The sequence below is a fragment of the Stegostoma tigrinum genome, chromosome 7 (assembly GCF_030684315.1).
Source record: "Stegostoma tigrinum isolate sSteTig4 chromosome 7, sSteTig4.hap1, whole genome shotgun sequence".
NCBI classification, from domain to species: domain Eukaryota; kingdom Metazoa; phylum Chordata; class Chondrichthyes; order Orectolobiformes; family Stegostomatidae; genus Stegostoma; species Stegostoma tigrinum.
Window position 1 is genome coordinate 52,432,799 of NC_081360.1, and position 17,142 is coordinate 52,449,940.

The window sequence follows — 17,142 nt, forward strand, 5'->3', positions numbered from 1 at the left end:
AGAATCCAAGATAACAACGTGTGGAGCTGGATGAACACAGCAGGCCAAGCAGCATCTCAGGAGCACAAAAGCTGACGTTTCGGGCCCGAAACGTCAGCTTTTGTGCTCCTGAGATGCTGCTTGGCCTGCTGTGTTCATCCAGCTCCACAATTTGTTATCTTAAAGTCATTTTATTGTTATTTTCTTTGGGCTGGATTCTGCCACCCAAATGAAGACAGGACTGGAGATGGTCCTGGCCATTCCGCTTAATGGAAGTGAGCAGCCTATTAAGGCAATTGCGGCCATGTTGATATCATTTTGCATTTGTATTTTACACATGTTGGAGTGGCCCCCTCTACTTCTTTCAGAATAACAAATGAGAGTTTTACTGTAACTTAGAGAGGTGGAATTGTACTATGTTTGTGTCTCTGTTAATTTTGTACTGCATTTCAGAAGCATTGTGAATGGGAAACCAGAATCGTATAACCCATTTTAGAAGGCTGCTGAGTGTTTCCTTTAAATAGTCTCAAATTTTTTTAAAAATCGCACCGTGAGAAAACTGCATACAAAAGTGCATAAGAGATAACAAAGTGTGGAGCTGTATGAACACAGCAGGCCGAGCAGCACCTTAGGAGCACAAAAGCTGACGTTTCAAGCTGAGACCCTTTATCAGAAAAAAATAATCAAAATTATTGAAATTATGGCATTACCATGGTTATATTACTATTCTGATTAGTTTGATTATTTTTGATTGAATATTGTGAGTGGTACAGACTGTCAAATGTACTTTTTTCCAATTAGGCAGAGAATGGAATTCAGGAGATGCCGTGTTGTTCATTAGATACTGATTGGATATATTTTCATCCAGATGATTCTGGCAGGATCATGCACATTGGACCAACGCAAATTAAGTAAGTTTGTATAATTTCATTCACCCTTTTTCTGCAAATCTGGCTGGCTAAGACTTTTAGGAGAATGATCTCCATTTCCTCTCAATGCGATCTATTTTCAAACAAAAGTGGATGGAAAATGGGGTGAAGAGACCCATTGCTAACAAATAATAAGGAATGTGTGCATAATCAACCTTCCAGGGAAAACTGGAAGACCAATACAAGTCTGAAATGATAGCTGATCTAAGTTGCTGCAATTTTTGACTGGCTAAGAAATTGAAAAAGAACATCACTCAGAACTTTGAAATGTGTACTTAACTAACAAACCTAGAATAAGTGATGAGTGAGACTAGGTTAACTCAATCTGACAAATATGATCAGTGGACTTCAATACAAAATACAATTTTTATTTTTATGCTACGCATTAAGGAGTTTGGAATTTTATAATGTACTGTATTGTAATTTTTGAACAACTGTTTATTGCAAGGTTATGAATTATGGTGACAAGTTTTATTTATTATCACAAATTGGCAGTTGCAGCTATAATGATTTTCAATAAACCAATGGTCTGTCTGGCATCAGATGGATTTGGGAGAGTCAGTTGTGAGGTAAGTTTCCAGGATTTACAGATATAAACAACGTAAAATAAGCTGAAAACAAACATATGATCAGGCTAATGCACCAGCATAACCAGCCATAGCTAAGATCAAGAGACATTTTGGCTGTTTCACCAATGAAAATGACAGACGAATATCCCTGGCAGCAGCAAGAAAGAATTTAGTTAATTTATAAGTAAAAACAAGACTTAGGTTAAATGTCATCAGTTTTTTAAAAAAGTACTTTTCCTTATTCCACAATCAGGCTGATTGCTGGTGTATTAATATTGGTAACGTGATGTGAATTTTTCACTGAAATGAAAATATTTAATGTTATTGAATAACTTTAAATGTTAATAAAATGTTAAATATCAAAAAAATTTGCTTTATAACATAAATTATCGTTTCTTATCACTTGTGTTAACACTACTTGCTAGTGTGTTGCAGCTGTCTGAAAAATCTGAAGGTTTACAGAGATGGCAGGTTTTACGAGCCTTTACTATTTATTCTGCAAGAGAAAGAGCGGTAAATAATTTTTTTCCACCTTTAATTACATTGATCTATTGTGGGATTAGAAACCTCCCGCTGGGTTCCAAGGGAAGTGGCTTGCAGAACTTCTTCCAGATGGCTAGTGATACCATTGGTTTCGATTCCTGTGAGCATCTGAGTCTAAACCTGTGTACTATGTAGGGGTTTTACTGGTCTTACTTCCCAGCCAATAGGTGGGGGTGATGGGGATATTTTTTAACTACATTATCCTTTTCGAGGAACAAGCAACACCTTGTTGACTGGCTGTGGTAGGAGAGTTGAGTTTGCATAGACAGTTGGATATTTGTATTGCTATAACTCATAAACCATTTGAAACTTGATGTTCCTATATGGTCGTCCTTGAGAAGAAAAAATGCTTAGGGTCTTGTACCCTTGTTTTAAGAATATTCTGAATAAGGAATGCCCTCTCTGTTGTAGGGAAGTTAGCTAATTTCCAGAGACTTACGCAAATTCAGTCTTCTGGAAGAGGTTTGTTAACTTAAAATGACAAATGATGTAACGTCCTGTTCTTCTCACAATTACACCAAGGATCACTAAGCTCCTTCTGATGGTTGCTGCCTAAGGAAGACACTGTCTAGTTCCCCTTTGTCTACTTAAGCATTCCCCTTCCAATCTTGTAGTTCTTTTCAGAATATTGAGTAGTGAAAATGGAAGTTACTTAACAAAATTAATATTTCAGGTTTCTGAGCTGGAAAAACATTGGTACCGTAAACAATTTTGAGCAAATAAAACAAGTGGGGTTTTAGTTAGTGAGTTAAAACTAAATAAAGGGAACATTCGTATGTGGTGGAGGGGAGGAAATGTTAAATGGCAAAAAATTTCATGGTGGAAGGCCAAAGTGACTAAGATGGAACAAGAGAAATAAAAGATGTAACTTGATATGGCACCAAGCAGCCTCAAAATTGATTAGTATTAGTATAGGGGAATGGAGATAACTCTCCACTGATTGGAGTCATACCTCATTCTAAGAAGCGTGGATGTGCTTGTTGGAGGCAAATATCACTCAGGAGTTCTTCTGGGTGATGTCCTAGGGTTATCCATCATCAATAATATCCCATCTAGCACGAGGTCAGAAATGGGAATACTTACTGATCGTTGCATAATTCTCAGTACCATTCATGACTCCTCAGATATTTATACTATCTATGATCATATGCAGTAAGACAAAGACAACGCTAGCATTGGGGTTGATAAGTGGTAAGTAGCATTCGTGGCATATATATGCCTGGCAGTGATCATCTCCAAAACCAGGAAACCTATTTAACCCCCTAACACTCAATGTCATTCCATCACTGGATCCCCCCCATTATCTTGAGGGTTACCATTGACCAGAAACTAAACATACAAATACTACGACTACAAGAGCAGGTCAGAAGCTAGGAATTCCGTGGAGAAACGTATCTCCTGTCTCCCAAAGCCAGTTCACAATCTACAATGCATAATTCAGTAGTGTAATGAAATACCCTCCACCCTCCTGGTTAAGTGCAGCTCCAGCAATATTTGAAGCTTAACACCATCAAGAACAAAGCAGCCCACTTGATAAGCACTGCATCCACCACTTCAACATTCAGTCTCTTCACTGCCAACAGACAATTGCAGTAATGTCGATTATCTCCAAGATGCGCTGCAGTAACTCCCCAAGCCTCTTAACAGCACCTTCAAAACCCATGACCTCTACCATCCAGAAGAATAAGGCAACAAGTGCATGGGAATGTCACCAACTGTAAGCTGCTTGTCAAGCTATGCGCCATCCAGACTTGGAGCTATATCACTGTGACTTCATTAAGTCAAAATCCTGGAACTCCTCAACAGTACTCTATACCCCAAAGACTGGAGAGATTCAAGAAGGGAGTTCACCCCTACCTTCTCCAGAGCAATTATCAATGGGGAATAAATGCTGTCCCATCCAGAAAAGCTCACATTCCATGAACAAATTAAAAATTGAGTTCAGTCCAATAAGATGGCAATTGCCAGGCAATGACGACAGCAACAATGGAAAATCTAACCATCTTCCTTTGACGTTCAATGACATAACTGACAATTTGGCATAAGCTGTTCTCTAAATTGTGTCCTAGCCATTTTTAAATTCTAGAACCTTCCATAGATGTTATGTTGACCAATTAGAGAAACTGCTGCAATTATACCAATGTATGAGGAATTTTATGAGCAAATATGAAATTACTATCCCATAACAAAATCACTATTATTTAGCACTTTGTAATCTCCAAATATTAGCCAATGAAATATTGTTGAAGCATAATAACTATTTGTAATATCGAGAAACATAGCACCCAATTTTCACTTAATGCAAGCAGCAACGTGATGATGATCAAATTATGCTGGTGATGATTGAAGTACAAACATTGGTCAGTCTTTGCTATTCAATTAGTGCCATTGAAGCCATACACTGGAAAGCCAATGGGCATTGATTTAATGTCTTTCATCTGTGGATTATTTACTCCGTGCAATACCCAAGACCAGGTTTGATTATGGCATAAAATCTTTGCAGTGCTCACCAATGACATTTGATAAGATCAGAGCTTGGAATGAGCATGTTGCATGTGTCAGAATTGTTTTCAACTGTGAATACCTACGACAGTCATAGTGTCATCGGAAGGACGAGAGAATTCTCACCAAAATAAATTAAGAACAAGTCACCCTTCCTATCTGCTCCCTCATCCCACACTGATGCAATGTACCCATCTCAACTAAGGGAAAGATATGGGCCAATTTCCAAGGTGCTACTGATTCTTCTCTATTATCAGCTTCTGGATGAATTAGAACATGTGTTAGACTTATTGAGAAAATGAAGCAACCCTAACCCTTCTACACTAGTTAGCAGAAATAATTGCCACCTTCTCTCTTCCTGCAATAAATACACAACAGTAGGACATAACCTAATCCGAATATTTCAGCTTATGCCTAAGAGTGATGAGAATTCTGAAGGTTCAATTTGCATAATTTTGCACCCTAAATCAACAAAATTGGCCATGAAAAAGATAAAATTAACACAAAAAGGAAATAAGTGAACACCAATCCACCTTTAGACACACAAGGATAATAATCCAAACCCCAAGGATAATAATCTAAACCTCCACTGAACATATGCAGATCCCATATCTTAGCGAAACTCCAGGGAACTGAACAGAAACAAATTTCACCATATGCTTACTACATGCTTCCACTGGTACATGCACAGCCATCATAATAAAGTTAGTTTACCATTGTAATCACCTTCCCAGAAATAAAAATATATCTCTTTGTATAACTAAAAATATGCACCTGTGCTCATAAAATTTATTGAGTAGAGAAACTATCCTGAAATAGTGCTTTTAAGATGTTTGCTGACTTTGTAAATAGTTATGAAAGTATAAGATATAGGTGAATATTTAACAAACAGGAAGTTGATTTTTAACTGTTCAATAAAATATCCCTCTTCAAGGTGGAGAGCTCAGTGAGAGTGACAGCTTATGGTCGAGTTGTGAAAAGAAGATTTTCTCAATTAGACGATGACAATTATGAGGTAATTGTTGATTTAGAATGCATTAGTACATCGGACTTACCTTTTGTAATGGGCAGGTCTTGAAACCAGTGGAATTTAACTTGAGATTGACCATCTACCTCAGTATTTAGTTGTTATTGTAAGTGAATATTCCGAATGTGAAATGTTCTCTCCTCGGCTTGCATATCACTTATTTGCATGAAATTGATTGCTTTCTGAATCTGATCACAACTTTTTCTAATGTATACAATCCATGTGACAGATTTGTTTGTGTATATGAGTTTTACTCCATTCTGAATTTGGATAGTTTTCATGTTCATTCCACAGGCATTAATGAAGAAATACAGTTAGATGGAAATTGTTTTACAAACTCTATAGAAATATAAGTTAAAACTTGAAACAATATTTTTAATCACTTAATTTTTGGCAATCAGTAGAAAGAAGTTGATTCTATCAGGAAGGAAAACTTATTGGCAAAAAATTTTGTAACCTTCAATACTTCAAAACATGCTCAGTCTTGCTGAACCTCAGGATCTTACCCTCTCAAAAAATTCATCTCCTGCTTACTGCTCAATCCTATAATTCCATTCTCAGTGCTCACAAATTTTGGGAATGTGCTCCGAGAGCAGCTTCATCCCATGGCATTTGCATTGCTCCACAGTTTTGAGAAGAACCATATAAGCCTCTGCTCCTCCTCCTGCTCCATTCATTCCCCATACTACCCTCAAGTGTAGAAGTGTAGTTGAAGCAGGACTAGCTCTCGACCACTGTATTTAATGGCTAGTGAAGTGAACATTCTGTTGACGTGTGTGAGGGAGAATACTTAAGCTCTCCTTAGAGGATCATACCTGCTTGATACCAGAGCAATTGAGGTTAGAAATGACACCAAAGAAATGTTGAAAGGCAAAACTACTGAATTACCACATTTGCAATCTAAGAGTCTATAACACAACACTGTTGTGTAAACCTGTTCTGTTTCTTATTTGCCCATTTCATATATTACATCCTGGAGCCTTAAGTGTTTACAATCAACATTAATGAGGTAAGTGAAAAGAACACATGTAGTAACCAGATTTGCTGATAATATGATGATTAATAGGAAACTATTTGTGAGGACACCAGAGTCTGCACAGGGATATAGACAGGTGAAGTGAGTTAGGCAAAACCTTGGCAAATGGAGTACAGTGTAGGAAACTTTGAGGTTGTCCAGTTTTGACCAGACGAATTGAAAATTTGAATATTATTTAAATACAATACAATACAGTACAAGAACAGGCACTTCAGACCACCAAGCCAGCACAGATTCCTAGTCCTTATTTAGACCTGCTATTTATTGCCCATATGTGGCTTCTATCTGTCTGTTTGTTTCCCACTCATGTGTCAATCAATATACGTCTTAAATGTTTCTAATGTGTCTGCTTCCACCACATCCACTGGCAGTGTGTTCCAGGCACCCTCTGCCCTCCATGTCAAAAATTTTCCTCGCATTTCTCTCCTAAACTTAGCACCTCTCACCTTGAACCTCTTGTAGGTGACCTTTGCACCCTGGGAAAAAGCCTCTGATTATCCATCCTGTCTAAACCCGTCATAATTTTGTAGGCCTCTATCAGATTGCCCTGCAGCCTTCATCTTTGTAGTGAAAACAATCTGAATTTATCCACCTTCTTGTCCTCATTAAAATCTTCCAGACCAGACAACATCCTGGTGAACCCTCCCTGCACCCTCTCCAAAGCATTCACATCCTTCTGGTAGTGTTGCAATCAGATCTGCACACAGTTCCAAACGTGGCCTAAGTAAAGTTTTATACAGCTGTAACATAACTTGCCAAATTTTATATTTGGTGTCCCAGCCGATGAAGGCAAGCTTGCTGTATGCCTCCTCAATCACCTTTTCCGTGAGTATTGCCACTTTCAGGGTTCTGTGGACCTGTACACCCAGATCACTGTGTGTGTCAATGCTCCTAAGTGTTCTGCCATTTATTGTACAATTCGCACCGAATTTGATCTTCCAAAATGCACCACCTCACAAATGCCTGGATTAAACTCCACCTGCCATTTCTCTGCCCAAGTCTACAATCTGTCTATATTCCACTGTACCCTTTGACAATCCTCCTCACTGTCTTCAACTCTGCCAATTTTGATGTCACTTTTCCCCCAGATCATTTTTATATTTCTAATAACGTACACACATGTGTATATATACATATATATATATATAAAATAACAAAGGTCCCAACACTGATCCTTGTGGAACACCTGATCTCCATTCCAAAAAGCACCCTTTGACCGTTATACTCTGTACTCTATGACCAAGCCAGTTTTGTATCCATCCAGCTAGCTCACCCCAGATCCCATGAGACTCTTTTTTTTGTACCACCTTGCCATGAAATACTTTATCAAATGCCTTATCAAAGCCCATGTAGAAGGATATCCAAACTGTCCTTCCATCAATCATTCTTGTCACTTCCTCAAAAAACTCAATCAAGTTGGTGAGACATGACCTTCCCCACACAATGCTGCCTATCACTAACATGTCCGTTCACTTCCAAATGTGAGTAAATCTTGTCATTCAGTATCTTCTCCAACAGCTACCCCTTCACTGATATCAAGTTCACTGGCCTGCAATTACCTGAATTATCTCTGGTTCCCTTAAAAAAAAGGAACAACATGGGCTATTCTCCAGATCTCTGGAACCTCATCTGAGATCAAAGAGAATGTGAAGATATCTGTTAAGGCCCCAGCTATTGTCTACCTTTAATACATTTCAAGACACCCCTCACTTCCTCCTTCATTATGTTGACCTGCCCAAGAGTATTCACACACTTTCCCCTAACCTCAACCTCCCTCACATCCCTCTCTTTGGTGAATACTGATGTTAAGAACTCACTAAGGATCTCATCCTGTTCCTCTGGCCCCACACATAACCTCCCTTCCTTTATCCTTGAGTGGGTCTACTGTTTCCCTAGCTACCCTCTTGATCCTAATATGTATAAAATGCCTTGGGATTTTCCTTAGCCTTGGTGGCCAAGAACATTTTATAGCCCGTTTTAGCCCTCCTAATTCCCCATTTGAACTCCTTTCTACTTCCTCAATATTATTCAGTTTTCTTTAAGGACTTCATCTGTTTTTAGTTGCCGGGACCTTAGGTGTGCTTCCTTTTAGTTTTGACTGAGCTGATAATTACCCCTGTCATCTAAGGTTCCTGAATCCTGTCATACCTGTCCTTCATTTTAACAGGAACACGCCTGCTCTGCAATCTAATCAATTGGTCTTTAAAAGACTCACACATGTCAAATGTGGATTTACCCGCAAACAGCTGCTCCCAATCCACATTCTCCAGTTCTTATCTAATTCAGTAATAGTTGGCCTTCCCCAATCTAACACCACCTTCTGAGGCCCACTCATGCCCTTATCCATAAGTATCCAAAAGCTTACGGAATTGTAGTCACTTTTTCAAAAATGCTCCCCCACTGAAACTTTGATCACCTGGCCGGGCTCACTTTCTAATACCATGTCCACTATGGCCCCTTGCCTCATTGAACTTTGCACATACTATTTCAAAAAATACTCTCGTGAACACACCTAAAACTTTGCTCCCCAACGCGAAGTGAGTCCCAGTCAATATGGGAAAACTAAAATTACCCACCACAACAACCCTGTTATTACCACATCTTTCTAGAATCTGACTACATATCTCTTCTTCTATCTGCCACTGGCAGCTGGGAGATCTGTATTACAATTCCATCATTTTGATTGTACCCTTTCCATCCCTGAGCTCCACCCATAGTGCCTCACTGCAAGATCCCTCCAGGGTGCCCTCCCTCAGCACAGCTGCGATATGCTTCCCAACCAGAAATGCAACTCTCCCACCTCTTTTGCTTCCTCCTCTGTCTCATCTAAAACACCAATATCCTGGACCATTAAGCTGCTAAACCTGCCCTCTTTCAACCATGCCTCTGTGATAGCAACGATGTCATATTTGCATACATTAAAGCAGGCTCTAAATTCATCCATCTTACCTATTAAACTTCTTGCATTAAAGTAAATACAGCCAAGCTTCCAGTTCCACTGAGCTTAGCAACCTCTCTCTGAATGCCCTTCTTCTGAGATATATTTGCCTTAGTCTCAAGCTCTTACCCAGTCTCTCTGCTTACTGCTTCTCCGGTTCCCAAACCCCTGTTACACTAGTATAAATAATCCCAAGTGGCACCATCAGACCTCCCTGCCAGGATATTGATGCAACCCATCCTTCTTGTACAAGTCACACCTTTCCTAGAAGACATCCCAATGATCCACCCATCTAACTTCCTGTACCTTGGGTGTGACCATGTTTCTTCAAATTTTCTTCAAATTCTCCGCCATTTGTGTGCTCTGTGGCATCTCCAGCTGCTGCTCAAGCCCATCCAAACATTTGGCAAGCAGCTGAAACTGGGTGCACTTCCTGCAGATGTAATTATCTGGGATGCGCTCAACTTCCATGATTGACCACATCTCGCAGAACACAATACCTCACCAAGTGATGTGACTAACCCTCTATATGCTGTTAGTTTACAAGTTAAATTTTAATTAACTGCCTAAAAATTACTTTCTAACAAATCACCCCCACCAAACATACTCACAATCTGACTTCCCTGTACTAACCGGAAGATGAACTAACTGTACAAACCTTTAGAAACACTGAGACACACTTACCCTGTAGTGCAATGAGATCCTTCACTTGTAACAACAGGTTAATGCGAACTAGCACCTGACCAGCACTGACCAATCAGAAAGTGGAATAAGACTGCAGGATACATGAATCACAACAAGTTAGCATGCAAATGCAGCAAGTAATTAGGAAGACAAATTTAATGTTGGACTTTACTACAGAGAGTTGGATTCTAAAAAAAATTGCTGCAATTGTACAAGGCGTTGGTGAGGTAGCACCTGGAACATGCATGCAGTTTTAATCTCCTTATTTGAAGAATATTCTTGCATTGAAAGCAGTTCAAAGAAGATTCATGAGGTGATTCCTGATTTGAAGGTGTTTTATGAGGAAAAGTGTTTGAAAAGATTTAGGAGTTTGAGAACTTTTTAACTATCTTCTAAAATCAAGAATGCAGCCAACTGGGTAGGCAGATATGTGATTAATACACAAGTTTGTGACTACCCTAAGTATCTAATTTAAGTTAAATTTTTGTTATTATCCTAACATTAACTGTGTAGCATAAATGGATTTTCAAGAACCATGAGAGAAAATTACATATCCCAATCGATGCAGATTGTATCTTTCACACACATGAGAATTATCAATTCAATCCGATCAGACATAATTCTATCGCATGGTCCTTCATGTTATGTCCCTCAGTGTATTTGATTTTTAAAACTCAATTGATTTATTATTTAATATACACTTACAACATTGATCTTGTGGAAAACAGTGATCTTAGAACAGACTAATCAATTATGCAAATAGGTACATATTTATCTGTGTCTAATGTGATGAACTGTTATAAGATTCTAAAACACTGGAGTATTTACTACCATACATTAGACAGTCTATGTGCAACAGTGGTGAGTATGAAACCCTGCATGGATTGTTTCATTTAATCAGTGACTATCACAAATGAAGAATTCTTATTCCTTTATTGTTTTGTCACTTTTTAAGACCTTTAAAACAGTAGACTACGAGGATGAACTCGAACTGTTGGCTGTTTTGGCAGTACCTCCAACAGACTCCAAAGAAAAGATTCATCTTGACTTTTATGACAACCAATCTGGCATCTTAATCAAGAGTGTTCCATTAAAACAACAATGCAATGTTGTAAGTACGACCAGTAAACTGTTGTTTAGTTTAATGTAATATTGGCTTAAGGGCTAGAGATTTTGACGTGTTCATACTTTTGATTCTCCACATATTGAGCTACCAGGCTCAGTCATGTCGTCATGATAGACAGACAAAACACTTTCAATGGAAGCAGATAAAGGATAGGGAAGGTGATCAGGAGCTCGTCTGATCCATTTCCAAATGCTTTCTGTCACTTGTCAGAGCACCATTATCAGAGACCCTGGGAATAGCATGGTTAGCTCTTTAATAGTAAATTGAGGATTGTTTGGAAAAATGCAGAAAGAAGAACAAGAAGAAGAATCCTTCATATGCTTAATTTCAAATTGAGTGGTAAAGATGACATTTCTTTAGTATTAAATACCAATTAAACTTGGTGGAACATCTCAATGTATGTTGCTACTTAATCCCACTTGAAGAGTTTATGTAATTCTCATACAACAATTAGGTTATTCTTATAGTGGTTTGGTAGTACAGAATTTGAATATTGCTTGAAAAATCATTTTGTCAAAGCGTTTGTCTTGCACTGTTTGAGAGTCATAGAGTCGTAGAGATAAACAGCAAGGAAATAGACCCTTTGGTCCAACTCGTGCATGTCAACCAGACATCCTATATTGATCTAGTCCCATTTGCCACCATTTGGCCCGTATCCCTCTAAATCCTTCCTATTCACTTGCCCATGCAGATAACTTTTAAATGTTGTAATTGTACCAGCCTCCACCACTTTCTCAGGTAGTATGTTCTTTCACATACCACATTCTGTGTGAAAAAGGTGGCCCCAGCTCCCTTTTAAATCTTTCCCGCTCACCTTAAACCCTTCAGAATATTTTGCATGAATAAAAATTTAAGGAGAAAACCAACATTTAAACTGCTTGAGACAAAAGCAGTGGTTGGCAAGTGGGCTTTGACTAGTAGAAGCTTTGCAATGGAGAATGCACTATTAGTGTTGATTGACAATTCAAAGCTAAGCTTTGTTAAATTTTAAAGCATGCAGTTTGACTCTGATTGGTCAGATTATTACCCTGAGGAAGGAACCAGGAAATGGCTGTCACCTATCTTGTTGAATTGAAATAGTTGTGGAGTGTACTTGTTCTTTCTGTCTTCAAAGAGCAGGACCCTGAGTATTAAAATATGTAGCTTCCAGTTGACAAGTGTGCTGCACTGGCCAAACAGCCAATCCAAATTGTTTATCAGTGTAGTTTTTTGCATGTTGAGAATTATCTGGTAATTGTTGTTCAATTGCAGAATCATGTCTAGTGTTAGGAACTGTTTGAGTTTTTGCAAGCATGGGCTGGTTGAGTATGGTCATTACCTTGCTGTTGTGAACAGCTGAAGGATCATGCTGTTTTAGATGAATGTTTGGAATGTATGTAAAACTTCCAAGTTTATTTTCAATATCAGTCTCTTTTGCCAAACCTATGCCAACCACAGAAGCCATGAACACTTTCCTGTCAGCTAATGGTGTCTGATTGTAATGATTATTGCCAAGGGCCTTTTGTGTCATACTCCTAAGCATTCGCAAAGTAGAGCTTTGAATGTCCTACTGGTCATCTGACTTTGATTACATCAGCACACACAAAGTTCTTGGGCGTGCAACTGTCTTGCACCCTGTGAATGTGCCTGAACCTACAAGGTCTACTGTTTGCTGACTACTAAGGAACTTCTGAGCTCTGACTTTAAGAGGGCTGCCACATTTGTGACTTTGTCCTCTTAGGATTTAGTCATAAGATCTCATAATATAATCATATTATAATTCCCAGTGATACAGTGATAAAATGCTACAGTACAGAAATGGGCCATTTGACAAGACAGGACTACACTGGTATTTTGCTTCACGTTAACCTAATCCTTCCCAATCCTGTTTTTATTGTTTATTTCAAGCAACTATGTAAAATTCCTAAGAAATGTTAGACTTATTTCATGATGGTTTGTAGCTGAGAACTTTATACTTTGACCATCCACGGAAGAATTTTCTAAATGCCATTGATTTTTTAAAAAAATTACCTCAAATTTGTACCATCTTGCTGACAAGAGCAAGAGTTCCTTGATAACCTTCATAATGTTAATGGTCTCTCAACCTTATTCCTTTTTAGCCTTCTCAATAATGACAAAAGTGTAAAATGCTGCAGTCAGAATCATAGAATCCATAGAATGAAATTGGTCTTTTCCAACAACAGCCATTTTTATTTTAGTGTCCTTCCCTCCCTTGATCTTCTGCAGATCCTGAATGCTTGCATTGGGTATGGTTTCATAGGAATGTGAAGTTATTGTGTGGGATATTGGGATAGTTGTGTTAGTTTCAGGTAAGGCAAAAGTAACAGACCTCTAACTGGCTTCATCCTTTAAGATTGGAATGAGAATATTGCCTTACATTCCTATAGCTGATCATTATCCAGAAATACATGTGTTTACCGGGTGAGAGCAAGATTGGGGTTCAGCTGCAGTAACCTCTGCAATTAAATAGACAATGCACTTGGCAAACATTGTGTCTGTCAGGTTACTACAGCTCAATCCAGTCTTGTTCCCACCTGTGAAACACATATGCATCAGCGATAATAGGAACTGCAGATGCTGGAGAAGCCGAGATAACAAGGTGTAGAGCTGGATGAACACAGCAGGCCAAGCAGCATCTTAGGAGCAGGAAAGCTGACACATGTGCATTTCTGGATAATGATCATCTATAGGAATGTTGGGCAGTATTCTCATTCCAAGTCTGAAGGGTGAGGCCAAGAGGAACTCCGCTACCTTTGTCTCGCCTGAAACTAACACAGACTGCAAATTGAACTTGCAACTTTTACAGTTTATTTTGCTTATTATTTGGATGAAATTGTAAAACCAATGTGGGTGAAAACGATGTGGAAAAGTGCCTGTGGCTCCTCTTACCCAGTTTTTCAATTCTGTTTTCTTTAATTTGTAGACCTACAGCCATCAATTGTTCTTTGACAGAGACACTATAATACATATAGAACTGCTGCCACCTCGAACATTTTGCTGTCATGTTTACAAAATGGATCAACATATGGCTGAAGATGGAGATTAAAATAATGAATGATACATCTGAGTTTGCTAATCTGTTACTTGGATTGAAGAGACATTTGATCTGGCTTTTTATTTTTCAATTAACTTCATTTATTACTGCTGCACCACTGTAATAGCAAAGTCTAAGATGAAGGAACTGTGGGGATACTGAGTCATAAATTGGCCAACAAGTAACTTCAGATGTCAATAAAAATCCCTTCAGGCAAAATAACATTTTGTATAAACAAAAATATTTTGTGCTCAAAGGATTATATAACCCAGAACTGCAAGGCACCAGTTACGTGTGACAGATGGTTGGAAATGTGTCATAAGATTGTAACACTTGCAGCATTTGGATGAGCTTCTAAGCCTGAATATCCAAGCTTGAATGTTTTATACAAACATTGGAACACTAAAAGTGCCACAGCTTTGGTTGATCCCAACAATTTTTGCAATATATGTAAAGCTTAACAAAGGAAGATTGTACATTTTATTAATTTTGAACTGTATTTTCACATACTTTGCATTATGTGATCAGGAGTTAAAGTTGGATCTTGAAGCAGGGTTTGAACTCTCAAAGAAGAGAACATTCACAGAAATACAAAGCTTGTTTCCAGAAAACATTTCAGCATCTGTTGTATGACTGTATTTTGCAAACACTAACTGTAGACTGATATTTTTTAGGATCTTGTGCAAAATAAATATGTTCTTATTAAAACTAAGATAGTAATTTTCCAATTTGAAAGGTTTCTCACTTTATTTAAATTAACCATGTGGTCTGATAAAAGACAATAAATTGTAGTTAAGCAGTTATTCGACAGACCTCTGTAAGTCTTGTACATTTCTATGAAGTAGTTACACAAGGTCAAGACCAACCTTCAAGTCATTTTAAAATTATTGTTTAATTAAAAGTTTCCATTTTCAATTATAGAAGTGTCTTGGTTTTGTCTGAAATTTATTGTGTACCTCCAAAATCTTTCAACCAATAAAATTCAATAAAACTAATAGTAATCCCTTCGTTGGACCATCCCAGAATACTTTACAATGCTGGATTACCTTCCAAATGCAGACACATTACTTTCTAGCAAGCCTTGTTAGGTGGATTTGTAGCTATAAATATTTCAAAATATTGCTTCAGAGCAGGAGAGGTGTTGAAAAAATATCCACAGAATACTTGACTAAAAAGAGAACGAAAGCATGGAAGAAGAAACAAAATAAAAGTCATTTTTAGCTCCAGCCTATTCTCCTGCTGCCTTCATAGACAGTGCTGTTACATTCACTGAAATTTATTATACACTAATTAATTATAATTTTATTAGATTTCATTCCCCATTCCTCCCGCCCCAGCACTACAAAAACAACTTGTCTTGATCTCCCCTGCACTCAGTAAATCACCGTCACATCCTTTTCTCAATTTCTATCACTCCTGCAGTGGCATCTATTTCACAGTGATTCAAGCTCGGCTGTACTTATAATAACAATACAGGAGAAAGTAGTTTATTCTGGTTGTGAAAAAAGAGTTTTTTGTGACCACCTGATGTCTCAAATTGCATTACACGTTTTAGAAGAGGTGTGACCACTGTAATGTGGGAAAGTTTGCAGCTGATTTGCACAGGAAACTCCCACAATGTGATGATAACTAGTTCATCTATTTTTTGTGATGGTGAGGCATAAATAGACATCAGACATAACTCTCCAGCGATTTATTCAAAATAGTACCTTGGGATCTTTTCCATCCATATGAGCAGGCAGATGGAGTTTTGGTTTACTGTCTCATCAGAATGATGTGACTACTGACAATGTAACACGCTAACTGTTGGCTGAAGTAATTCTGTCTTCCACGTTCTAATCTCCAATTTATAGTAGGTTGTCCACAAGTAAGTTTAAGATATGAAAGGACGAGTTAACAACAGAAATGCCCATTCTTCACATGGAGAGTTACAGACACATCATATGTTCCACATAATCACACATGTACAAAGTATCAATGGCTGCAAAATTTTAGGCTTCAGGTTTTGGAACTCAACCAGAGGCTGGAGTTATTATTGTGTATCGGTAAGGCAGAAGTGTATGGATTAAAGATTTAACAGCATCTTAGGTTTGTTTGATACATCCTCATCAGTTGTGTGACCCTTTGATCTTGTACTTATAAATTCTGTGTTCTGTGTGCTTCTTTCTCACCACCTGCTGAAGGAACTACGCTCCAAAAGCTCGTGTTTTTAAATAAATCTGTTGGATTATAACCTGGTGTCCTGTGATTTCTGACAGTGGGAATAATGATTTTGATGTGTACATATAGAGATGCAAAAAAAGTAATCAAAATCAGCATGCTTGGAATTAATGGCACAGCAACAATGTGGATTTAAAATGGTGCTGTTATGGAAACAGGAATAGTTTTTGTAGGTGAAGAAGGTTTGTCATGGAGTTTCCCAGTGGTTTGTATTAGGACCCTTATTTTTCATGTTTTAAACACAAAACAGACTTTTGGCTGCATGGGACAATTTCAAATTTTGCAGATGATTTGAAAAGCTGAAACATTGTGAACTGTGAGAAACACAATGTAGAACTTAACAAGAACAAATTGATGGAATGGGAGAAGGTAGGCAGAAGAAGCTCAATGCGGAGAAGGGATATGGGCCAAATGCTGGCAAATGGGACCAGGATATCTGGCCAGCATTGACAAATTGGACCGAATGGTCTGTTTCCGTGCTGTACAACTCTATGACTGTAGTTGTGAGATGCTACATTTTTGTGGAACGAACATTGAAAGGCAGTTTAAAATAAA

At 38.1% G+C, this 17,142-nt stretch overlaps 1 protein-coding gene across 1 annotated transcript in view; it reads left to right on the forward strand.

Moving 5' to 3' along the window:
* dcaf17 (ddb1 and cul4 associated factor 17) overlaps positions 1-16,437 on the forward strand; it is a 41,532-nt gene extending 25,095 nt beyond the window's left edge. The window contains exons 11-15 of the mRNA XM_059647270.1: positions 781-890; positions 1,903-1,990; positions 5,457-5,537; positions 11,163-11,318; positions 14,257-16,437. Coding sequence (XP_059503253.1) covers positions 781-890; positions 1,903-1,990; positions 5,457-5,537; positions 11,163-11,318; positions 14,257-14,379 — 558 coding nt within the window. The 3' untranslated portion in view covers positions 14,380-16,437. The remainder of the gene's footprint in view (positions 1-780; positions 891-1,902; positions 1,991-5,456; positions 5,538-11,162; positions 11,319-14,256) is intronic.
* Positions 16,438-17,142: the final 705 nt, after the last annotated feature.